The sequence below is a fragment of the Phascolarctos cinereus genome, unplaced genomic scaffold (assembly GCF_003287225.1).
Source record: "Phascolarctos cinereus isolate Bilbo 61053 unplaced genomic scaffold, phaCin_HiC Scaffold_3;HRSCAF=262, whole genome shotgun sequence".
Classification (NCBI taxonomy): Eukaryota; Metazoa; Chordata; class Mammalia; order Diprotodontia; family Phascolarctidae; genus Phascolarctos; species Phascolarctos cinereus.
The window spans coordinates 175,780,194-175,804,385 of NW_027555736.1; the positions used below are offsets into that span (position 1 = coordinate 175,780,194).

General features: G+C 43.6%; 2 protein-coding genes across 2 annotated transcripts; one reads left to right on the plus strand and one right to left on the minus strand.

The window, feature by feature from the left end:
- Positions 1–848: 848 nt before the first annotated feature.
- NUTM1 (NUT midline carcinoma family member 1) lies at positions 849–15,483 on the minus strand. Its single transcript, XM_020997630.2, has 7 exons — positions 15,412–15,483; positions 12,718–13,435; positions 9,188–9,316; positions 5,923–6,062; positions 4,066–4,358; positions 3,385–3,501; positions 849–3,124 (listed from the first exon to the last, which is right to left on the minus strand). The coding sequence occupies exons 2-7, from the start codon at positions 13,410–13,412 to the stop codon at positions 1,079–1,081; spliced, it is 3,420 nt and encodes a 1,139-aa protein (XP_020853289.1). The 5' UTR covers positions 13,413–13,435; positions 15,412–15,483; the 3' UTR covers positions 849–1,078.
- A 1,283-nt stretch (positions 15,484–16,766) lies between these two features.
- Positions 16,767–19,088, plus strand: NOP10 (NOP10 ribonucleoprotein). Its single transcript, XM_020997941.1, has 2 exons — positions 16,767–16,941; positions 18,679–19,088. The coding sequence occupies exons 1-2, from the start codon at positions 16,888–16,890 to the stop codon at positions 18,817–18,819; spliced, it is 195 nt and encodes a 64-aa protein (XP_020853600.1). The 5' UTR covers positions 16,767–16,887; the 3' UTR covers positions 18,820–19,088.
- Positions 19,089–24,192: the final 5,104 nt, after the last annotated feature.

Genomic DNA, 24,192 nt, shown 5'->3' on the forward strand with positions numbered 1-24,192 from the left:
TGGGCCTTCCAAAGGTTATCCAAGATGCAACCAGAATGGTTCTTTCTTAATTCCAGATGGACAAGATACTCTACTTTAAGACTACATACCCTATTCTCCTCTCCCTGCCACTGTTACATACACATCATTACTGATGTCTCTCTGTCTCACACACACACACACACACACACACACACACTATCCTTTCTGCCCAATTCCTGTTCTATCACTAAATATGGAGAATGACTGCTCACCCCAGCACAGCTGACACCTTTGGAGAGGAAAAGGAAAGGCAGAGGATGAGAGCCCTTGAACCAAGAGTTGCTCCTAAACCCAGTGAGGTGCTGTATGCCTGTGGATATTAATGGTGGGCATTCTATAGGAACCCTCTGCCCAGCTTCTTCCTGGGGCCCTATAGGGGTGAGAGGAAGGGACATAAAACACATTCCATTTGGGATAGCTTAGAGGAAATTGGTTAAATGTCAATAGGTCAGGTAGAGGTTGATACCAAAGAGGACTTACCATTGATGAGAGTTGTGAGACATGGAGACAGATGTTGCAGTGAGGCCAGCTGACTCCTCTTAGAGCTATCTCAGCATAGGGCTGTCATCTGTCAGGGGTTGGGAAAGGGGATGGATGAAATATCTGAAGAACCCTATCAAACCCAGGAGGTGGACATGGAAGCCAACCTATTCTCTCCTGATGATGGCTGCAGGGAGAGAGCATGAGGCTGGAGGACAGGACCCCACATCCTCTCTGAACACATAGAACCTGGGATCCACCCATGATGTCTCCTCCCTTCCTCTACTCTGCCTCAGTTCGCCTGGCAGCAAAGACAGTAAGAACAAAGGAAAGATTCACTGAGACCATTTCCAACAGGGATGTCTTTAATTCACTTTCTCATAAAACTCCCTCCAAGGGTCCTCTCACATCTTACTTCTCACTGAGGTGGTCATCTCCATCCAGGTCAGTTGCTGATCTCCCCCAAACCTCACCATGTTTATAGAACAACAGAAAGGAATGGCTGAGAGATTAAAGAGCTTTGAGTGCCACAGGGCCCAGATCAACTCTGAGGATCCCACCCCTGGGGAATTACTCGTCAAGGGTAGGATGATTTGGCTGTCCCCTGTAAGCTCCGCCTTCGCTTCTTTCTCCTCCCAGGAACATAACCCTCATGGCATCTCTTTCGGGACTGTGAAGTCCGTGCTTCCCCCAAATTCAAGGACAGTTCCCCAGAGACACCCACTTCACCCACCAGGCAGGGCCTTTTGTCTACAGGAGACAGACCACCACCCAGAGAGCGTTTCCCAGACTTGGGTATGGGTGACAGAAGTTGGCTAAGGCCTAAAACCTCTGGAGACAGTGAGCGGGATGCTCGTCTACGTCCCCTAACCACTGTAGAGGCAGGTAGAAGACTGAGGGGCAGCCCCCGGGAAGACAGACTAAGTTTAGAGGCCAAGAGAAAAGCAAAGTTAGAAAGTTCCTCATCCTCAGCTTCCTCCTCTTGTTCTTTGCCAACCCTATCTATGGGTCCATGGGTTTCCTCTCCTGGAGAAGAGGCTTCTCCAAGAGCCAAAGGGTCCCTAGTTTTCAGAGTTGGGGGTGTGTACCCAAGACACTGGTTAGGTGAGGCTGGTTGTTGGCATTCTGTGTTACAGTCATCCTTGGTTTCTGATAAGGGACTTGTGTCTTTGAACTTTGGTAGGCCAAAATCCTCTCTGCTCTCTCTTTGGCATTCATAACATTTGCCTTTTGGTGAACTAGAGTTAACTCCAATAACTAATTGGAGGTCATGGTCATCTCTGATAGCCAGTAAATTGCCATTCTCAGTGGTTCCCAGAAGAGGGGAACCTGAGTTTCCTTTACTTTCTGTTATACTAACATCATGCCTCATCCCTGGAAAGGAGGAACTTTCTACAGACCCCAAGAGTAGGTCATGGTCTGGACATCTAGAGGAGAGAGTGTTTTTGGCAGACCCCAGGTTGGAGGCACCATTTTTGCCCTCTATTATTAAGGAGTTACCTCCAGGACACAAATCACTAAGCTCCCCTCCATTTCCAGGGATGTGTCCTCCAATCCCTAAGACAGGGCTGTTGGCCCTCAGAAGCTCTGAAAGGCTACAGTAGTTACCATTTTCTAGGGGAGGTGTGTCATCCTTGTCCCCAGAAGAGGCCACATTTTTTTCTGTGTCCTCAAGTGGAATACTTCCTTTATGCCCCAAGGAAGAAATGTGGCTTTGAGTTCCTGGAGTATGACAGCCTTCCTGAGAATCCACATTCCGAGATATTTCTCTGATCCCCTCAGTCTGTCCTGGGACCAGTTCCAAATTTGTGGAGTCCCCCTTGCTACTCACCCAAGGGGCTGAACTGAATGGGGTCCTCTCCCTATCCCCAACTGCTCTGGAGGAGGGGCTCTGGCCAAAGCCTTTGATTATGGGAGCTTCTCCATCATCTCTCCAAGAAGTCCCCACCACAGTTTCTTCCTGGGGAGCAGCTGAAGATGACTCCTTCCCTTGAGGAAGCATCCCAAGACCTGTCAGCTGGCATCCCTTCCTGAGACCTATGACTTGTCCCATTCCCTGACCTTGTGGAGAAGTAGTGAAGTCAACTGGTTCTGGAGGTCCAGCCTCCAAATGGGTGGCTCCCTCCAAATGAGGTCCTTTCTGCCAGCTGTGGGAAGAGGATTCTAGAATCCCCTCAGTCACTAAATGGTCCCCTTGGTCTCCAGGCACCCCTGAGTGGCCTTCCTGATATAAAGACACCAGGGTGGTGCCCTTCCCAGACCCTCTGCCCTCCATCCCTAAAAGGCCCCTAGTCACCAGTGAAGCAGAGATCTCTAGCCGAAGGTCCCAGCTACTGGGGGATGGCAAAGTATTACCATCCCTTCCTAGTCCCCTTGGGCCCTCTGCTGCCCTGTCCTGCTGCCCACCATGACCTTCTCCCCTTGCCCGTTTTCCTGGAGAAGCTGTCTGCCCCAAGCGGACAATGCCCCCAGCCATACAAGCCCCAGGTGAGGGTCGAAGCCGCCCACCCCCATCTTCTTCCTCATCAGATGGAGAAGGACTGGAGTCTGATTGGGCGCCACTACAGCTTGGGGGCTCCTCTTCATCCTCCTCTTCCAGTGCCAACAGCCGCTTCTGCACTAGCTAAGACAAAAAAGAGGAAAACTTCCATCTCTGCTTTTGGTGATAAGGGGAGAGGGGTAGGAGAATGAAGGAGAGCTAGTGATGTGGGCAACAGCTTAAAATTAGAAGCTATAAGCCCTCTTCACCTGCACCTGCATGTCAGAGCTAGAACTGCTCATCTCAGACAACTCTATTCTAGCAGAGCAGGGTTTGGACAAGTTCATGGGGTTTCCCTCTTGGCTCTCTCTCCTAATCCCTCCTCCCCCCCTCCCATCATTTACCTGAGTGGGAGTGAGTCCCTCTTCCTGTTCTAGTTCCTCACTTAGGGCCAAGGGATCCCTCTGTTGCTCTGGGGACAATACCTCTGCCAAAAACCTAGGGTGAATCACAGCCTCCACCTGAGGGAAAGGAAAAAAATAATTAGCATTTACATAGGGCTTTGAGGTTTGCAAAGCACCATACAACGTTATCTTATTTGATCTTCACAACAACCCAGTGAAGTAAGTGCTATCATGATCTCCATTTTACAGATTAGGAAACTGAGGTAGACAGAGGTTAAGTGACTCTCCCAGGGTCACTCAGATAATAAGTGTCTTAAATAGGATTTGAACTCAGATTTTCCAGGCTCCAAGTCAAGCTCTCTTACCCACAGCACCATCTACCTGCTCCAAGGTAGCTTGAAGAGAAGGAAGATGGGTTTGAGGCACAGGTCAGGGAACAAGGGGGGACCAGGCAGCCAAGAGGATCTCTAAGGAGCATATCATGTGGCCTCAGCTATTCCTGCTCACTCCCGAGTTCTCATCTGAAGCTAGGTAATAGGACCCAGCTCCTTGTTTTATCTCCTCTTGGGCAAGAAACAAAACCAAAAGAAAAAACAAAAAACAACCACCCAAATTTTGGGATTCCAAGGGTCTCCCACCAGGAGCCAGGGCAAGAGCCCTTCCTTCCAGGCATATCCTCACCTTGGAGACAAAGACATCCTGAGCACATAGCTCCTCAATGTAACTAAGCAGACCCGGATCAGGATAAGCCTCCTCTTCTTCATCCTCTTCTTCTTCTTCCTCTTCCTGTTTCCCCTCTGCCTTCCCACTGGCAGCATGGGGGACCCCTACCAGCCCAGCCATGATGTCAGCATACTGCTTCACGGCTTCTGGTGGGATCTCCTTGGGTGCTTCGGGGGCTGAAGGGCGAGGTGGTTGGCGTTGGCGACGGCGTGGGGGGCGACTCTTAGAGGCTGCTTTCTTTGGAATGTAAACTGGGGGTGGGGGAAAGGAGAAATAGAGGCAGCATAAGCCCACATTTAGTTAGTTATACTGTTATGGGACACATAAAAATGTTACACCTCATAAGTAACTGGAAAGGGAACTTTCCACTAGGAGCCAAGCCCCATAGAGTCCCATTATGGTTAGGACCCTGGGGAGGTGTCAGTAAAAGGACAAATACTGAAACTTTAGTCTGACTGAAATGCATGCATTCATGACTCCTCTCCCCTCCTTTAGGTATAGTTTTCTTCTCCAGTCTCTATATCCATCAATGCTATGGAGTGGCTGTACTCAGGTATCTCCAGGCCAAGTAGGCCTGACCTGATTTAGCAAAGACTGTGGGACGCTGGACATGAAAGCCCAAGGGAGAAAGAGTCAGCAGTAGGCAGTCTTAAGGAAAAAAACAGATTCAAGGGAACCTAAGACCCACCTATATAGTAGAACGAAAGAAAGCAGAAAAGACCATTCGGTCTAAAACCTGAAATGAGCTCAATATGAACCTCAGCTGTAAATTTATATTCAAATACTAATCGAGTTCTTACTCACATTGAAATAAACTGCTTTCAGTAACAAAGTGCTAAAACACCCAGAATTTTACTTTTATACTCATTGTTCAGAAAATACCAGCAATGTTTGCATTCTGGACATAGGAAGGCTAATAACAGCCTTATCCCTAAATGGCCAGAAATACCGTTCTTTATAAGAGAAAAGTATGAAAAAACATAGTTAATTTAAAAGTTGATGTGATTTTATTTTGTACTAACTAAACAGAAACCAAGACTATATATATATATATATATATATATATATAGGGCTAGGCAATGGGGTTAAGTGACTTGCCCAGGGTCACACAGCTAGTAAGTGTTATGTGTTTGAGGCTGGATTTGAACTCAGGTCCTCCTGAATCCAAGGCCAGTGCTCTATCCACTGCGCCACCTAGCTTCCCCAAGCCAATATATTTTTAAGCTCCAAACATTTTCCTTGTCTAAAAACTTTAAGACAGAATATCTTAATATAATGTTTGCTTAACTTCTTGGGAATTTTCCTAAAATATTTTTAAAATATTTGATTGTGAGTTTTTTGTTTGTTTTTGAAAACAGACCAAGATTAATAAAACAGAGGGAGAAAGTTTATTTTTAAAAATCTGACGCAAATCCCTTCCTCCAGGCAGATAAGGTATTATCATCTCTCCTTCACAGAGGAGGCAACTGATGTCCAAAGAGAATTAATGGAGTCGCCCAGGGTCATATAGCTAGTTAGCAGATAGAAGAAGGGGGACCAAAAACCCAGCTCTGCCTCTTAATGCAATGTTCATTCCACTACATTTTCTGAGGGAAAAGCTGCAGAGGCAAAGCAGGGGTCTTCATTTAGGGCTTTTTTTTTTTAAGAGGAAGAGAAAAACATGTCAATAATGCAGGGTAACATGCAAATGAGTGCTGTACTCAGGTTAAGAACTCAGAAATTTCTGGTAGCAGGATTACAGTGATAACCTTGCAAGTCCCAGCTGATCTACGGCTAGTTCATATTCTCTTCCCTTCTGGGGGAAGTCTGGCTCACCTTGCTGCTGACAAATCTCAGGGACTGGGAGTCCTGGTGGATCAAGCTTAGGAGGGGTGGGAGGAGGCAAGCACTGAGACCCACTCATCAGTTGCACCTTCTGAATCTGCATTTCCTCCTCGGCCTCAAACTCCATGAACCTGGAGAGCATAAGGAAGGCAAGGGGCTGATGGAAAGATCCACTGACTCACTTTCCAGCTTCCAGGCTACAACCATACTGAAATTGAAATGAAACAACCTAAGCTTGAGGCTTAAGGTCCTATCTAACATGGGTCACCTGAAAAGGTGATCACAGGGTTGAAATGGATCCTATAAGGTCATAGGACCATAGATTTAGAGCTGGAAGGGACCTTAGAGACCATCTAATCCAATCCCTAAATTTTGCCCATGAGAAGACTGAAGCTCACATATGTTAAATGACTCGACCCAGGAACCACAAATGGTAAACCACAGAGCCAAGATTTGTACCCAGGTGTGCTGACCAAATCTAGTGCTCCTTGTCATTACATGCATCCCCTTACCTGAATTCTGGACAGACCACTGCCAAATTGGGTGAGAAGAAAGAGAAGAAACAGAGGTTCTTTCCTGTGCTCAGACCACCCCCTTGGTCTTACTTTATAGCCTCTTCCAACATCTTACAGCTCTTTATGATCACCATGTCTATCTTTTGTATTTACCTTCTTACCCAGTGAGATGCAAAAGGCACACACTAATAATACACATGCTACTTTTAATTATAATAATAATAATAATACCTCCTATTTCTATAGTACCTTAAGGTTGGTAAAGCCCTTTACATACAGTAACTTATTTGATCCTTATGACAACCTTGTGAGGTAGGTGCTATGATTATTGCATCTGGTATGGCTATGGATTGAGAAGTATACCAAAGAGTGCTAGATTCTCAGCTGGCTAAGAGAAGATAGTAGACAGGAGGGGCTCAGTTGGCCTTGTTCGTTTGTTTCTGTATTCTGAAAATAGGGGGTACAGAGATTCTCCAAAGGATGCCAGAGTTGGTTCCAATTCATCAGTCCCAGAGTATGAAGTAGGCATAAAAAAAGGAAGAAGGGAAGGGGAATGGAATCTGGACCCAAGAATATGTCCTATAATGAATAATAACGGTGATAATTATGATAAGGTATTGCCAGGCAAGAGCCTAGAAACTCCTTATGGTCAGGATTATAGCCTCCTTTTCTGTATATCCCAGCACTGAGCAGAGAACACAAATGACATTTAATTCAAAAGAACATTAATTCAATATCAACTGCGTGTAAGGCATTGTAATACAAAATCCAAAAGTAACAGTGTCTGACTTCAAGGGGCTTATATACCCTCTAGCAAGGGAGGAGGGTTTTGGTGGAGGGGAAGGAAAGGGAAGGGGTAGTTATATGACATGTACATAATAATAATAGAAGTTAGAGTATGACGGGGACAAAGGAAAGGGCCAGACAAAACGGCATAGGAAACTTTGAGATGGAAGAAAATAGTGAGTGATTAAGAAACACTTCACAGTGGAGCTGGCACCAGGCCTGAGTCTTAACGGAAGAGAAGGATTCCAAATCACAGAGATGAGGGAGGAAGGGAGTACATTCTGTGAACAGAAGTCTACTGATGCAAATGCACAGAGGTCAGAGAGATAGCATGTCAAGCTAGGGGGACAGCAAGTAGTCCAATCTGCCTGAAACTCAGAGTGAGTGAAAAAATAAGTTTTAATAGGTCAGGAAAGATATTAGAATTATATTGTGGAAGGCATCAAAAGCAAGCTAGTGTATTTTGCCCTACAGGTATCGAAAAATCCCTGAAGGTTTTTGAGTAGGGAATGACGTGGTCAGCCCTGTGTGTTATGTTAGCAGTGATGTGAAGGAAGAATTGGAGAGAGCGGAGGGCCATTTAGGAAGACGATCCTATAGCAGTCCAGGCAAAAAATAATGAGGAAATAAGGATGCCACTACTGGGCAAGGAGATCAGTGATAGAAAGAAAAGGGTTTGTGTGTATATGTGTATGTGAACACATTTATATACACAGACATATATATACATATATATATATATATATATAGTATAATACACATGTATATATATATATATGCATATATGGTATATGTATATTTGTGTGTGTGTGTGTGTATATATACACACAAACAAAACACAAAGTATTCCACAGCAGTATTCTTTGTGGTAGCAAAAAACAGGAAACAAAATTAATAACCATGGATTGGGGATTGGCTAAACAAATTCTGATATATGAGATGTAATCGAATATTATTACACCATAAGAAATGATGAATTTTAGAAATTCAGACATGAAACATGAAAGGCCTTCCAAACAAGGCCTTGAACAAAGTAATGAAGACTAAAGAAAGCAGAACCAAGAGAATAAAATGATTATTATAATATAAATGATAACACTAAAAAGCAGTCAAACTAGGGCGAATTATAATGAATAATCTCCATCCTGGAGAACGCTCAAGGAAACATAACTTCTTCCTCCAAGTAGAAATTCAGGGACTACAGACGTGGAATGTGATATTTACACTTTAGCTGAAGTCTTTGTGTTGACTTTCTTTGCTTACATTATCTTGTTCTTACAAAGAAGAGTTTGGTTTCATGGAGAAAGAAGGGAAATGATTGTGATATAAAATGTAAGAGCCAACAATAAAATTTTCTTTTGAAGTAATGATACAACTAAACTAGGGTGAACCAGAGTGGTCCTAGTGTGAGTTGAGAAAAGAGAACAGATGTAAGAGGTGTTGAAGAGGCAAAATTGACCAAATATTGTACCTCACTGGATGTAGGGAATGTGGGAAAGGGGAGAATCAAAGATTACTTTGAGATTTCACAGCCAAGTGAGAGGGAGGATTGTAGTACCATCAACTGAAAAAGGGAATTTGGGAGAAGAGATAGCCTTAGGTATCTAAGCTATCAGTTCAGTTTTAGATGATAGGGAACCTAGGAGATGTGGAACAGGCAGGTGGGAAGGGTTATAATTCAGCTGATCCTGAGAGAAATTCATGACAGTAAAATAATGGATACAACAGGAAGATCTAGCAAGAGAAGGCATTAGGCTGAGAACATGCTGCAAGATAATGGGGTGGAATACCAAGGACCCATGAGACTTTGTGTCATTCTGCCATATCACATACCCTTCAGATACCAATCTGCCGTGAGACCCCCTGGACTCATGCCTACCCCACCCATAGTCATCCCATCAAATGATCCCTACCATAAATCCCTCCTCAGTCAAGAGAGCAAGGGTCAAACTCACTTTTCTGCCATCTCATAGAAGATCATTCGGTCAAAGTTGCTGCTGCGCTCCCACTCCTGCACCGCCCGTGGTAGTCCATCCTCCAGGGTCATAGCTGGCTTTAGCCGGGCCAAAGAACGAAGCACTGGGCTAAAAACATCCCTATTCCTGTCACATCCTACTTATACTTCTCCCCTTCGTGACCCGTTCACACATACACCTATCCTGGCACCTACCCACCTCACACCCACTTCTTTCATCCACCTTCTACATTCGCACCCCCATCAGATCTCACTCATCTCTCTGTCCCCATCACAACCCACATGCAATCAGATGTGGTAATTCCATTCCCATCCATCCCTCATTCTATCAGAAACTGGGCAGATCTTTTAGAATGTAAGTTCCCTGAGAGTAGGAATTATTTTAGTCTTTGTGTTCATATCCCCAACATATAGCAGGCACTTAATAAATGCTGTTTGTTTGACTAATTAATCAATCTCACAGAATCTGTGATGGAATAGCTGCTAGATTTGAGAAGTTGTGTTGTAAGAGACAGACAGTAAGGCAAAAAGACAGAGAGAGAGAGAGAGAGAGAGAGAGAGAGAGAGAGAGAGAGAGAGAGAGAGAGAGAAAGAGAGAGAGAGAGCACACTAAAATCCTACTCTAGTATTTCATAGGTTCTCTAAAGCTGTCCCCAAACTTTCCAAGCTAGAAGCGCTTAAGTACAGATCCTGTTAACTGGGGGTCAGCCTGGCTAAATTTGGAGAAGCTCATTGCCAGACTTCCCACCATATAGTGATGTTTGGGGGTGCCACAGGAACTCATGAAACAGTCTACCAAGACAGTGGGTTTGCACTCTGTTGGTGAAGGAAGCAACCACATGTTTATGGCTGACATGCCTTCAGATCTACTTGACCTCTTTCTGTCTATCATTACAAAAGCTTTTCAGGAGTAGCTAAGCCCCAATACCTGAAAACTTGAACAGGCAGTCTATAGCCCATAAACACTTTTCACTGGTAGGGAATAGTGATTGCCATCATCAGGACTTCAGGCAGAGTTATTTTCTTACTTCCCTTTCTGTGCCCTCCTCCTGGTTTCCAGAGCTTCCCTTTTCCTTACTGCACTCCAATCTTCAAGGACTTAATATCTTCAATGCTGTTCTCTAGCAGCCCAAGCCACCCTAGTATAACACCCTACTTGCTATAAGCCAGCCCTCCCCCTAAACATATACTATGCTCCAAAATTACCTCTCCCAATCAAAAATCCCATTTCCTTAATGTGGTGGTCTTAGCTATGTGTTGGGAATAATTATGGCGATGATGATGATGACGATAAGCTTTAAGGTTTGCAAAACACTTTACAAATATCATCTCATTTTGTCTTCACAGCACCTGGGAAGTAGGTGCTATTATTATCCCCATTTTATAGATGAGGAAACTGAGGCAGGCAGAGGTTAAGTGCCTTGACCAAGGTCACAGGGCTAGTAAGTGCTCTGAGGAAGGAACTGAACTCAGGACTTCCTGATTCCAGGTCTAGCACTCTATCCATTGCTATACTTTAATAACCTAATTATATAATTAAGATAGCTCACAATAAGGCATGACTCACTGATAAGCTTAACTCTGACAGGCACATTTGAATCTTAAAGTAGGAGCCTGTTAATACAAATGAAGTATAAATGAAGGAATATATATCAAGTATATTTTTTGGAAGGGATAGGGAACCTTCTAGCTGCTTCTTATCTATTCAACCCACATCAACCCTTTTTTGTCAGCAAAATGAAGAAGAGGACTCAGCACCCCAAGTCTGTTGGTACTCCTCTACCTATGCCTTTGCAGAGGGCATGCCTGATGCCTGAATGCACAGCCTCCTTCACTCTCTCTCTTAGAATCCCTAGCTCCCTTCCTAAATGAAGTCTTTCCTGATCCCTTCTAGCTGCTAGTATCCATCAAAATTACTTTCTACTTACTTCGGATATATTTTGCAGCTGGATAGAGAAGTAGCTAGTGCTCTGGGTCTGGAATCAGGAAGACTTGAGTTCAAATCCTGCCTCAGAGCACTTACTAGCTATGTCACCCTGGGCAAGTCACATAACCTGTATTTGCCTCCGTTTTTTAACTGTAAAATAGGTTTAATAATAGCACCTACCTCACAGGGTGGTTGTAAGGATCAAATAAGGTGATGCCTTGTAAAAGTGCTTAACATAGGGGCAGCTAGGTAACACAGTGCATAGAGCACCCGCCCTGGAGTCAGGAGGACCTGAGTTCAAATTCAGCCTCAGACACATAACACTCACTAGCTGTGTGACTCTGGGCAAGTCACTTAACCCCAAATTGCCTCACCCCCCCCCAAAAAGTGCTTAGCATAGGGTCTGAAACATTCCCTTCCCCCACATCCTACTTATATATGTACATGTTGGTTTACCCAATAGAATTACAAGCTTGTTGAGAGGTAGAAACTTCAGGGTTTCTGTCTGTGTATTCTTAATGCCTGGTACATAGTCTGTAATTATTAAATATTTGTTGGTTAACCCATTCAAGCAACTTGGTGGTATGGTAGAAAGAAGGCTGGTCTTAGAAGTTAAGCCAAGGAAGACCAATTCAAATCCTACCTCAGACAATTGCTTAGCCATATGAACTTGAGCCAGTCACTTAACCTCTGCCTGCTTCAATTTCCTCATCTGTAAAATGAGGGCAGTAATAGCACCAATCTCACAGGGTTATTGTGAGGATTAAATTAAATAACACATAATGAACTTTGCTAACCTTAAAGCTCTATATCAATGTTGGCTATTACTATAAAGGGACTTGCTCAATGTCACATGGGTAGCTGAGTTAAGGTGGACGGCCAAGATAAGATGGGAGTATTTCTTTTGTAAATTTGCTAAGCTTTTTGAGAGGGTAAAAATTTATGGAACCTATCTGCAAGGCTACATTTGAGACTGTTTCCCCAAAGTCCTTGGACTCAGAATTTTCCCTAGGGTATACTGTAACAGGGAAATTACTGAAGTCACTGAGCTTTAAAGGAATTGGCAGCTGGGAAATAACTGAAGGAGGCAGCCAGCAAAAAGCATGACACCCAGGATGTAAGATTCAGATACATAACATAATACTGTCCCTGCCTCCTACTCAAAACAATACCAAGTCTCCAGCTAAGTCTGCCCCTTTATCCTTTCAATATATATCCCCTAGAATGTATGCCGCCCTCTTGTGACCTTTTTTCCCCTTTCAAGGCTGCCCTTGATGGTCATTTAAACTTGATTACACCAGTATAAATATAAGTGAAAGACACAGAGTGTTATTTGTTTACAGACTCTCATCCCCTTAGGAATGTCCCTGTCCTGCTGACCCATTTGAACTGTTCTGCCTACGCATGAATGTGAAGGAACTATCTTTTTTCTGGGAAGCTGCACTGTGGCCCTTGACCTACCATCAGATATTTCCAAACAACTTTAGTCTATAGCCCATCAGGCCTCTCCTGACTGTTTCTTCCAGGAATAAATAGTCTGAAGGAGTCTACAAGCATAACTCCAAAAGCAGGCACTCACTCACATGAGGAAGCAGGAAAGGGCTTCTGCATCAGGGCTCCGGGGTAGATGTCTCCGGGCCAGGGCCTTGTAACGTTGCCAGCGACGAAAGTTCTCATAAACACCCTTGGAGGTGCAGGAAAGGTCACCCAGAGAGGGTTTGGGACGAGGTGGGGGTGGACCTCCCTCCCCAGGAATCCCATCTGGTCCCCGCCACGCCTTTTCTGGGGGTATAATAGGAGCTAGTTGGGCAGTGGGTGGTGGGGCTAGGGGAGGATGGGTAGGGGGTCCCTCTCCTTCACCAGCCTGGGCCACCCCAACAGCCTTAGCAAGAAGAATGGTCTTGACATTGGTGGCTGCCAGGAACCGAGGAGTGGGGCCTTCAAGACCTCCACGGGGAGGACCTGGGACAATCCAGTTGAGGGCAGTCTGAGTGAGGATAAAGGTCTGAGTTCGGGGGGCCTCAGCTGGGCCTCCCTCTGTCTTGACTTTGACGATGACCTTACCAGCCCCACCCCCACTAGGGCCTGCTCCCCGGTCCCCTGTCACCAGCAGTGTACTAGGGAAAGTAGACAGAACCAGAGGGCTACCCGGAGGGAATGGTGAAGAAATGGGAGCTTGAGGTGGTAGCTCCCAGGTAGGCTTGTCTGATGGCCCTGGAGGGGGTGGGGGTAATGGAAGTGAAGTAGAGGGTGGGACAGGGCCAGGCTTCGGGGTCATTTCAGGTCCAGACAATGGAGGAGCTGTTGAGAAAAAAGGAGGGAATGGAGCAGGAAATGAGGCAACTAGAGGCCTTAACATCTGGGTACCCTTTGGACACCGATGCATTGCAGAGCTGGTCCCCTAACTCACTGGGTGAACACCTTTGCCAGTCCAAAAAAAAAAAGACAGGGAAATGCCTACAATGTTACTGACAACCTTTTAAAGAATATTCTTAGCAGTCTGCCTCTACTGAGTGGTGTCCCAAGATATAGAACAGGATTGACATGCAGGAGATAACAACTCACAGCATGACCCCACCTAGGAGGTTAAGCATCCAATGGGAGAATCTAGAATCTGGCCCTTTGGTGTCCCTAAATTAGAGATAGATTCTAAGAGGTTCCCGGTCCTGCTTCTTCATTCCTCTCCCTTTACATTTCCTTGCTCCTTTTTTTAAGTCCCCTGTTCCTCTTCTCACCTAAAAGTACATTGAAAAAAAATTCTATAGTCATAACCAATTATCCCTAAAACTCAAATTCCTATTGACAACTCATTTCTGCTTATGGGAGCAAAATCTACTACTCCCAGCCACTCCAGACTCTGCTATATCTAGCCATTTAATCCTCTTTCTAAAGTCTTTTTAACTTGAGGAGGAGAAGCCCACATAGATTACCAGAGATTCTCTACTCCAGAAAAGTAAAAACTGAGTAATAAGGGTGGAGAAAAATGACAGGTCTTCTAATGCTTCAGGCAGCTAGCTGATAGACTCAGTGAAATGTGGCAGTTGCTACTAAGACTGATTCTGATTCTATCTATGGTTTCCCTGGACTATTCCCTCAGTAATGGAAAGGGCAAGGCTTTCAATTAACGAGTAGATATTAAGCACTTACTATGCACAAGGCATTGGAAATACAAGAAAATATAACACCACAAACAACATATAAGATGCCTTCTAAGGAGATACCTTTGTTTAATAATGACAAGTCCACCAAGACCTAATCCCACCTTATCCCACAAAGGACATGAAACTCACAGTTCACCTCCCTGACCATAAAATATGATCATGGAGTCATGGAAAATGGTGGACAAGCTCATCACTCTGATGACAAGCAGAGAAAAGTCAGGAAACACTAGCCATATGGAAAGAGGCAGGGAACAAGATGAGATGGGTTAGAGGGCCTAGGGTCCTAGGACAGGTGAAACAACTCAGAGTAAATCAGTACAATCTATGTTCCAACCATGGTTGAATAACCACGTATTAACTACCTCCCCAATACTACACAACCTTCAGTCCCTGATAAATCAAAGGAACAAGCTCTAGATGTTCCCTGGGCAAAGAAAAAAGGAGGTTACTAGGTCTCAAGAAAATGGAGGTATTCCACCCTACAGCAGTTATTGTATCTATATTAATCTGGAAGAGCTATTGTTTTGAGGTCTTAGGAAGTCTACTGGTCTCTTGGTAGGTTCAGGACATGCCTCAGCACAAGAGGATCACTCTGGCCAAATTTCTGTCCAACACCTTTCCACCTAATGCCCTCTATCCTCCCTGATCTGGTATATCCCTGCTGAAATATCAATTTCTAAAGCAAAAACTTGGGGAAAGAGGGTCTAATTGACAAAAAGAAGCACATATACATATGTTAGAACTAATTCCTCTAGACCATTTTATCTTTGTTCAAGGGGCCTAATGTCGAGTGACTGGAGGTTTCTTGACTATTTAAATCAATCTACTAATGGTCCTTCTCTCTCAATTCAGAGCTACCTGGCTCAGTTCCTCCAAGGCATCCCAAATCAGCTCTGACCATATTGGCTCTGTGAACCCCAAGGCTCCAAAGTGGTTCCCCAACCTCCCCAGGTCTGTTGCCTGAGAATAGGATGAATCCATTGATCTCTGTTCCTCTTGGGTCAAACGTTCAGGCCAAAAGGGTGATCCCCAGGACTACAGTCCCAAATTTCTGTCCCTAGGGCTTGAGGGGGTAGGGGGCATGGATTCTTGTGACAGGCCCCTAGCCCTGCTCACCTCCATCTGGGACAGGACCCTCTGGCTTGGGCACTAATCGGGGCTGCCTAGCAGCCTCCAGGATGGGGCAAGGGTCAGGTCCAGAGCCCAGAGGGCCACCTGGTTACAGTAGCTGCCCAAGAATTGAGGATAGCAGAAGGTAAAAGATTGAATCAAAACAGAACTGGAACCTGGAAACCAGGGCATTCTGCAGTGGGGGAAGGGAGAGAAGAGTGAAGGCAAGGCCATGGGGCTGAGGCACATTCTGTGGGAAGGTGGGGGAGGGGAAACAGGCTGGGAAGGCACAGACTAGAAAGTGATCCCCTTGGAGAAGAGAAGATCTGACTTCAGATCCTAACTCCGACAATGACTAGCTGAATGACCCTGAATAAGCAAGTCACTTAACCTCACCAGCCTCAGTTTCCATATCTGTATAATGAGGGGGTTAGACAATAAGGTCTGTTTCCAGCTCTCAATATCTGTTTCCATTTATAAAATAAGAGGTTGGGACTGGAAGAAGACTTCCATTATGATCCACTGATCCTAGGTAAGTAGTGCAATGAGGTAGTCTCCAGATTCCAGACCCAGGAATTAAACCCACCTTCTTCTTGGACTATTTTGAATTATGTTTCTCAGATTTCAAAGTTCCCCACTTCCCCAGCTCTTCACCCATTCATTTTTTCTTCTTTTCTGCTAACCCTACTCCCCTTACTTCCCTACCACTCTTGGGCTTCTAGCCTTTAATCTCATTCACCCACTCTCCAGAATGCAGGATGTAGTAAAGAGGCCCTGGGCTCACATCTCTGGCCTGGCTCTCCTACTTACCCCCTGGGTGACCCTGAGCAAATTAATGAATTTGTCTGAGCTTCAATATCCTCTTGTGGAAAAATGAAGGGTTTGACCTAGCTGCTCTAAGGCCTCTTTCTGTTCTGATATCTATGAACTTCCCAGACTTCAAACCCGGTAGAGCAGCTTGCGCTGCCTGGGCCCCTGCATTTACTTGCCCCCGTAAGGTTCTGGGCACGTCAGTTCTTTAATGAAAGTACTTACTGGAGTGTGCATGCAGGGGAAGGATATTCAAGATCTGGGCTCAAAAATATCAACCTCTCTGTGTCTGAAGGAAGGGAGTAGACCTGAATCCTTGGGCAATGGCCTCCACTGCCATTAGAAGCCCACTCTCCTCCCTCCCCTAGACTCTCTCTTCCATAACCTATCACAATTTCCAGGAGAGGGATGCGTTCCCAAGTGCAATCCCGATGCGAGGTCTCCCCCTTCAGGAGGGCAGGAGGAGACATCAAGGACTACAACTCCCAGCATGCCTCGGGGCAACGGTTGGGAGGAGCTCTACTTCCGGGAAGTGTCCCAGGAACAAACACGTGGGGCGCGGGGGCAGGCCCGGGCTTCCGATGCCGTCTGTGGTCGGAGACAGAGGTGGAAGTGTAGCTGTGGCCCGATTCTTTCCGTGGCGGATACGGATTGTGAAGTGAATTGGCCGCGATGTTTCTGCAGTATTACCTCAACGAGCAAGGGGACCGGGTCTACACCCTAAAGGTAAGACAAGGAAGTTAACCCCAAGTGTTGGGGCTGACTTGGGGAGGAAGGCACGGGGGTTGTGGAGACTTAGAGAGACTGCAGGGGAGAGGAAGAAATTAACCGCTCGGGTCTTTAAAAAGTCAGTTTAAAATCAACCCTAAGCAACCGAAGTAAGTAGCTAGCATTTAAAGTTTGCAAGCGCTTTTACAGATACCTTCTGGGAGGTAGTAGTATCCTTATTTTACCGGAGAACCTGAGGCCGAGAGAGGGTAAACGATTTGCCTAGTTAATTTTTTTTCTGGCACAGGCCTCCTTTTGTGTATTCTTTATACAGAGATGGTCGTGTAAAAGTGAAATTTTATTTAAAAAAAAAGAAAAGCAAGAGGAGCAAAGGCCCGAGGATAGGAACCAATTGGGTAAACATTTGTTAAGCGCCTACTTTGTGCCCAGACACTTGTGCTTGGCACTGGGGATAAAATTTTAAAAAAGAACTGAGAAACCACGAGGTAATTTCGGATGATGGGGAAGGTGTGTGTGCTGGCTGCGATGGGAATCAGGGAGGGCCTCATACTGGGATGGTATTTGAGCTGTATGGTAGTTTGAAGGAATCTAGCTAAGGATTTTTAGAGTCTTAGTTGGGGAAGGAACTCGTTACTCCTAATCATAAATCCCAGTTATTCAGTATTTATCCCAAACGTTTTCATCTCTCTTCAAGCTTCCCATCTCACACTCCATTCCCTACTCTCTCCATTGAGTACTTCACCTCGTAGTCAATAAACGTTATTAAGAACCTACTATGCACCAGGCTCAAGGATATAAAAAGAAGGAAAAGACTGTCCCTATAACCTCTCTGGGAGCTTACAAACTTAATGATCCAATCATACTTAGCACAGTTCTTGTTTGTTGGTAAGTACTTATACTGGGGCTTTGCTGGAGCTGAGTAGGTTGGGGATAAGGGGAGGGGCCAAGGGGATGAATGAAAATAAATAACTTACCCTCTACCTGTCTGGATCTTTTCTACCTTTTCTCTGTTTCTGGTCCAAAACAATCAGTAAACATTTATTAAGTCCCTACTAAGAGCCAGGTACTGTGCAATAGGCACTGAGGATACAAAACGCCAAAAGATAGTCTCTGCCCTCAAAGAACTTACAACGGTAATGGGGGAGACATCATGCAAGGCAAGCTATATACAGGATAGATAGGAACTGACAGTGGGGGAAGGCACTGCTATTAAGAGGGGTTGGGGGACGCTTTCTGTAGAAGGTGGGATTTTAGTTGAGATTTAAAAGAAGTCAGGTTAGTAGGCAGAGTGTCCCAGCGGGAGTGTTGCAGGCATGGGGGACACCGGAGAAAATGCCTGGAGCCAAGAGATGGGAGTGCCATGTTTGTTAACAGTCAGAAGGCTAGTGTCACTGGATCAAAGAATATGTGTGGAGAGTAAGGTATAAGAAGTCTGGGAAGGTAGGTGGTGGCTAGGTTATTAAGAAATTTGAATGTCAAAAAGTGCATTTTGTATTTGATGTTGTAGGCAACAGGAGTTTGAGTAGGTGGGTGACATGATCAGACCTGTACTTTAGGAAAATCACTTAAATAGCTGAATGGAGGATGGATGGGAGTAGAGTGGGACTTCAGGCAGGTAGACCCACCAGCAGGCTATTACAGCAATCAAGATGTGAGGTAATAGGGGCCTGTAGTAGAGTGGTAGCAGTCTCAGAAGAGAGAATTCACATTCAGTTCTCTTTGTTCTCCTAACAGAAAACAGACCCTGCAGGACAACAGACCTGTTCAGCTCACCCAGCCAGATTCTCCCCAGATGACAAGTATTCAAGACACCGTATCACTATCAAGAAGAGATTCAAGGTTCTCATGACCCAACAAGCACGATTGGTCCTCTGAATTACCAACCACCCAAGGACTCTGGCCCAAGAACCTTTTCCTACATCTAGAAAACCTCATTCAGAAAGAGCTCATATCTTTGATTATTTAACCCATTCTCATAACTTTCCATTTACTCCATTTGTACACTTGCTTCTTAGAATCTAGTCTCAATTTGTCTGTGTTCCTCTCTGTACTTGGTAGCAATCAACCTAAAATGAAAAAGCCTAAAGTTGACCCATCTTTTTAATCAGTGTTGTAGGCTATTAAAGCTGAAATGGTTTAGAAAATGTTTTTCTTTTTTAATTGGGTTGCAGCAAAGTCTTCTTTGAATTGATCAGAGGAAGCTAGGTGGCTCAGTGGATAGAGTGCTGGGCCTGGAGTCAGGATGACCTGAATTCAAATACAGTCTCAGACCCTTACTAGCTGTATAACCCTATGTAAGTCACTTAACCTCTGTTCAACTCATTTTCCTCTTTAAAATAGGGATAATAGTTTTCACATGCAACTGGGAAATAAGATATGCAGGAAATGGGGTATAGATTTCTATCCTTCCCTACAGGAAAATTGAAGGGGGGGGAGATAGAAGGGAGGGCAGTTTAGAAGGGGTACTCAGAATGCATGCTATCTTGGGGTGGGGGGAGGGCCGAGATAGGGAGAAAATTTGGAACTCAAAATCTTGTGGAAGTGAATGTTGAAAAGTAAAAATAAATGAGTTAAAAAAAATAAAATAGGGATAATAACAGCACCTACTTTGAAGGATCTGAGGATCAGATGATAATATATTTGTAAAAAGGTACTTAACAGTACCTGGCATGTAGTAGGTGCTGTAGAAATGCTTATTCCTTTTCCTGATCAAAAAGTAATTTAATATCTCCATTTTTATTATTTTGAAATGCTAGGAAGTCTGCATTGGAATTCAAAATTCCTCATTTTCTTCCATAAAAATCAAATTGGACTAGATGATCTAGTTTCTTTTAGCTCTAAATTCTTAGATCCTGTTGATACCCTTGCTTTCTTGCCCTTCCATAGTGATGCTGATATTCAGTATAATACAACAGTGCTCATGAGGGATGTCTTCTGAATGGATTGAGTGACCAAAGTGTGTTATCTTTACCTGGAGGTTACCTTTGTTCTGAGGAAAATGTTTTGTAAACCCTAAGGCTCCAGATATGTGTGAGCTATTCTCTGGAGTTTCACAGTTTCTCCCAATTTCTGAACAGACTGGTATTAACCAAAGAACCCTCTGAAGTTCAGATCAATTTAAGAGAAAATTCATGCATTCTGACAAACGTTTTCAGGTTGAGGATTGAGCAAGCACAAAGATTAAAAAATTAAGTTTTAATATTCTGATCATCCTTGTCATGACAGAAAATAACCAAAAGATTTGCCTCAGGGCTATGTAGTAGAATCCAAAGCAGGAGAGACCATAGGTGACTCTTGATTCCTTAATTCTTGACCTTATTTCTTTCTCTCCCATTGCATGTACAGGAACCACCCTTCTTTTCCTCAAAGTAAATGTCTTTTGAGAGGTGTTGCCTAAAGAAAACTTAAGCAAAAGGAGTACAAGGAAATCTTCAGGAACAATAGAATAAGACTTAAAAAAAAAACCCTAATTCTTGGTCTGCTTTTCTGATTGAGGAATGATGTCTAGAGTCTTTATTAAACTCTCACTGTTTCTAGACCTCAAGACAATCCACATCCTTGTCAAGGCCTTAGATGGTTGAGGAAGACAATGAGTAATTAACAAGTTAACCTAGGTTTGCAGAAAGAATCACCCCAGATGTCTTAGCATTTATGTCTTACGGTTTATAAACAAAAGGATAACCCTGTTGCTTTTCTGTTTAGTCATCCCTCTACAGAAAATATGAAGACACACTTTTTTGACTATTCATCTTTATTTATCTAGATTTCCTGATTTTAGATTACCTGTGGTTCAAGATAATGGTTTTTTCTCCTGCCACCCTTTGCCACTTCCTCAAAAAGTACCCAACCCTGAAAGTATTTGAGTAATAACCAATGCCTATTAAACAACAGGAGGCAGCTAGGTGGCTTAGTGGATATGGTGCTGGGCCTGGAATCAGGAAGATTTGAATTCAAATCCATCTTGAGATACTTTCTAGCTGTGTGAGCCCTGGGCAAGTCACCTAATCTCTGTCTTAATCCACTGGAGGAAGGAATGGCAAACTACTCCTGTATTTTTGCCAAGAAAACCCTATGGATAGTATTGGAGTACTATGGTTAGTGGGGTCGCAAGGAGTTGGACGTGACTGAAACACTGAAAAACAACTAAGACAAGATTTATGAATTGAATTATGATATCTCTTAAGTGGGAACTAGAAAAAGAGAAAATCATAACAGGCAGAATGCTGATGAGATAGGTTCCTATAGGGAATAGTAGGTGGCTAATAAGTGAAGAGAACAAGTGTTGATAGTATTAGTGGGCATAAGGAAGGAGGTACTTAGAATTTGTTGGTAACCTTCAAAAAAAAGAAACATTAAGACACAAAGATACCAGGACAACAAAATTAGGTTAAATGTAGTGAAGTGATGTTTATCAGGTCTTGAATGGTATCTCTGGCCACATACCAACTGAAAGGCCCAACCTCTAAACTGCTCAGGAAATCAATTAATAAACATGTATTAAGCATGTGCCAGGTACTGTGCTAAGCACTAAGGATACAAAAAGAGGAGGGGAAAAAAAAAAGCAAAGACAGGCTGTGGTGGTAGGATGCTCAAAAGTCAGGATGACCTGACTGACACTGGCTATGTGACCCCAAGCAAGTCATTTAATATCTCTCAGGCCTGGTTTGCTCAACTGTAAAATTAAAAGGTTGGACTCCATGGCCTCTAAAGTCCCTTCCAGCTCTTAAAAATCTATGATCCTAAGTCTGGAGGAATTAGGCTTTATCCTTTCTACCAAGTGGTAGAAGTAGTTCCTTTCCTGGAGAACACACATTCAGGCAAAACAGCTTAGGTGGGCCTTTTCCAAAAGAAAACACTAGACACTGAGCTACAGAGACAAACATGAGAAATATTCCCTACCCTTAAGGAGCTGACATTTCTACTGGAATCCATGCATGTGGTTGTAGGTGTTAAAATAATCTTGCAGCTTCCTTCCAACTTTAAGTTAAAGGGATGGTGAAATAAGGCTCGGGCCCAGCACTCTATCCACTTCACCACCCAGCTGCAATTAAATCCAATAAAGTATGAAATTTTGAGAGCAGGGACAATGTCATTTTTCATCTATGTAGTCCCACCGAGAGGCATTATAGCATAGTAATAGAACTGGTCTTACAGAGTCAGGAAGACTTCAAGTACTGCCTAACACACTCTGACCCTTCAACATCTTAACCTGAGAATGCCCCAGTCGACTTTCTAAGCCTGTAAATCATAGTCAGTTGCTAATGTTTTGGTACAGGACATTTCAATTCCTCACAGTGATGAAATCACTGGTTCAGACTGCTTGCTATCACCACCCCCCAAAAAAGATCCCTTAGTCAAAACAAGGCCTTGTACACAACAGGCCTTAAAAATGTTTGTTGAATTGATCAAAGAATGAGAACTGGACTGGGTCAGCAACTTGCCTCTCTCACTCACCAGCTTGACCTTGAGGAGGTAACAATTTCTGAGTCTGTTCATTCTTTTGTAAAATGGGAATGACAAGGCTTGCCCTATTTATCTTGTAGCCTACTGGGCACATAATCATATATGTGAAGGCACTTTGTACCCTGTCAAGTGCTATACAAATGTAAGGTATTATCAGAAAGAAGTTAGTGATATGTTCAAATAAAGCTCTTAATTAGGAAAAAGCAGTCTAGACACCTTATCTCTGGCAGCTGGCTTAATAGCAACCCTAGCTGAAGGGGCATATTAACCTTTTGGGAAAGCAAGGGCTTCCAAGCCCCTATAATTTTGTGATTGGAAGTCTAAAATGGGTCAGAGCTGTGTGCAGCTTGGAAGCAGGCCAGAAGATAGTGCTGTGGGACAGAATGGAGAATTGAAAGCTATATGAAAGATGATTTGCTTCAACATTAAATGGGAATTTCATTCTCTAAATTACAATAATCTCTCTTTCCTACCTGACTGCTTAAATATTAAAGAGCTGGACTCTGAGGTTTTGTGGGTCATTTGGAAATAAGAGCAGAGTTTCCCTGGCTTAAACTTTAATTGCAACCTAAAGTATTGCTAAATCTGGATATATACATTAATTTATTCCCAAGGCTGTTTGCTTAGTGCAATTCTGCCTAAACCAAATGTGAGGAAGGACTCAAGACTGGCCTGAAAAGTGCAAAAGCAGACATATATTAGTACCTGAGAACATTTAACATTCTAATAAGCAAATAACACCCAAATGAGTCTATTTATGTCCATCTACATTTATTGAACACCATGAAAAGTCACATACCTTAAGACAAGTATTTAAGTGGCATTATGGAAAGAGCCCAGAGCTGGAAGTTATCAGATTATCTCCAGTGTCTCTTCCAGCTCTTAAAATTATTTATTCTACTACTGAAAATACATTCCTTACTCCCAACAGAACTTAATATCTAATTCGGGCAGTAAGGTTATAACACATAAACAACAACAAAAATTAATTAATATAATGCAAGCCATGTATTTCCAATACTTACCTTGAGGGTCCTATGCTTTAGGGTTAACTCTCTAACAATATTTGGAGGGGACATCAAATAGTATAATATTAAAAATTAGGAGTTTTCAACTATGTGTTTCTGAATCCTGTACCTCTCAAGCAATTTTCAAGTTCGTATTTTACTTTTTTTCACTCTACTTCTACAAATGCTACACTAGATGCCTATTAACAAAGATCAAAAGTTATTAGGAAGGCATAGAAAATAATGCTTTCAACAATTTTCCAGTGATATGGGAAGACGTCCAGGATTTGGAGTCAGAAGACTAAAGATTTCAATCAGTGCTCTGCTATTTATTAGTTCTGACCTTAGGCAAATCATTTAACCTCTCTCAGTCTCCTTATCTAAAATGCTATTCATAAATCTTGAAGAGCCTTAGAAATCTAGTCCAGCACTTTTACATCCGAGGAAACTGAAGCCTGTGGGAAGTCACAGTTGGCAGCACAGTGGCAGCACTAGGATAGAAACCCTGACAACAAAATCAGTGATCTTTTCACCACACCTCTAGGATTAAATGAAATTCTAAGGTCTGTTCCAACTCTCAAATCCTATAAGTTACTCATATATGGGATTATATATGTGTAATAGTGTGATGGAAAAGGCATTGAATCTATTTTACCAACTGTGTGACCTTGAACATATCACTTCATTTCTCCTGAACTGTTTCCTAACATGCTGGACTAAGTAATATCAAAGGGTTTCTCCTCTTTCAGCTCTAAATCCTATGATCTTGCCCTACAGA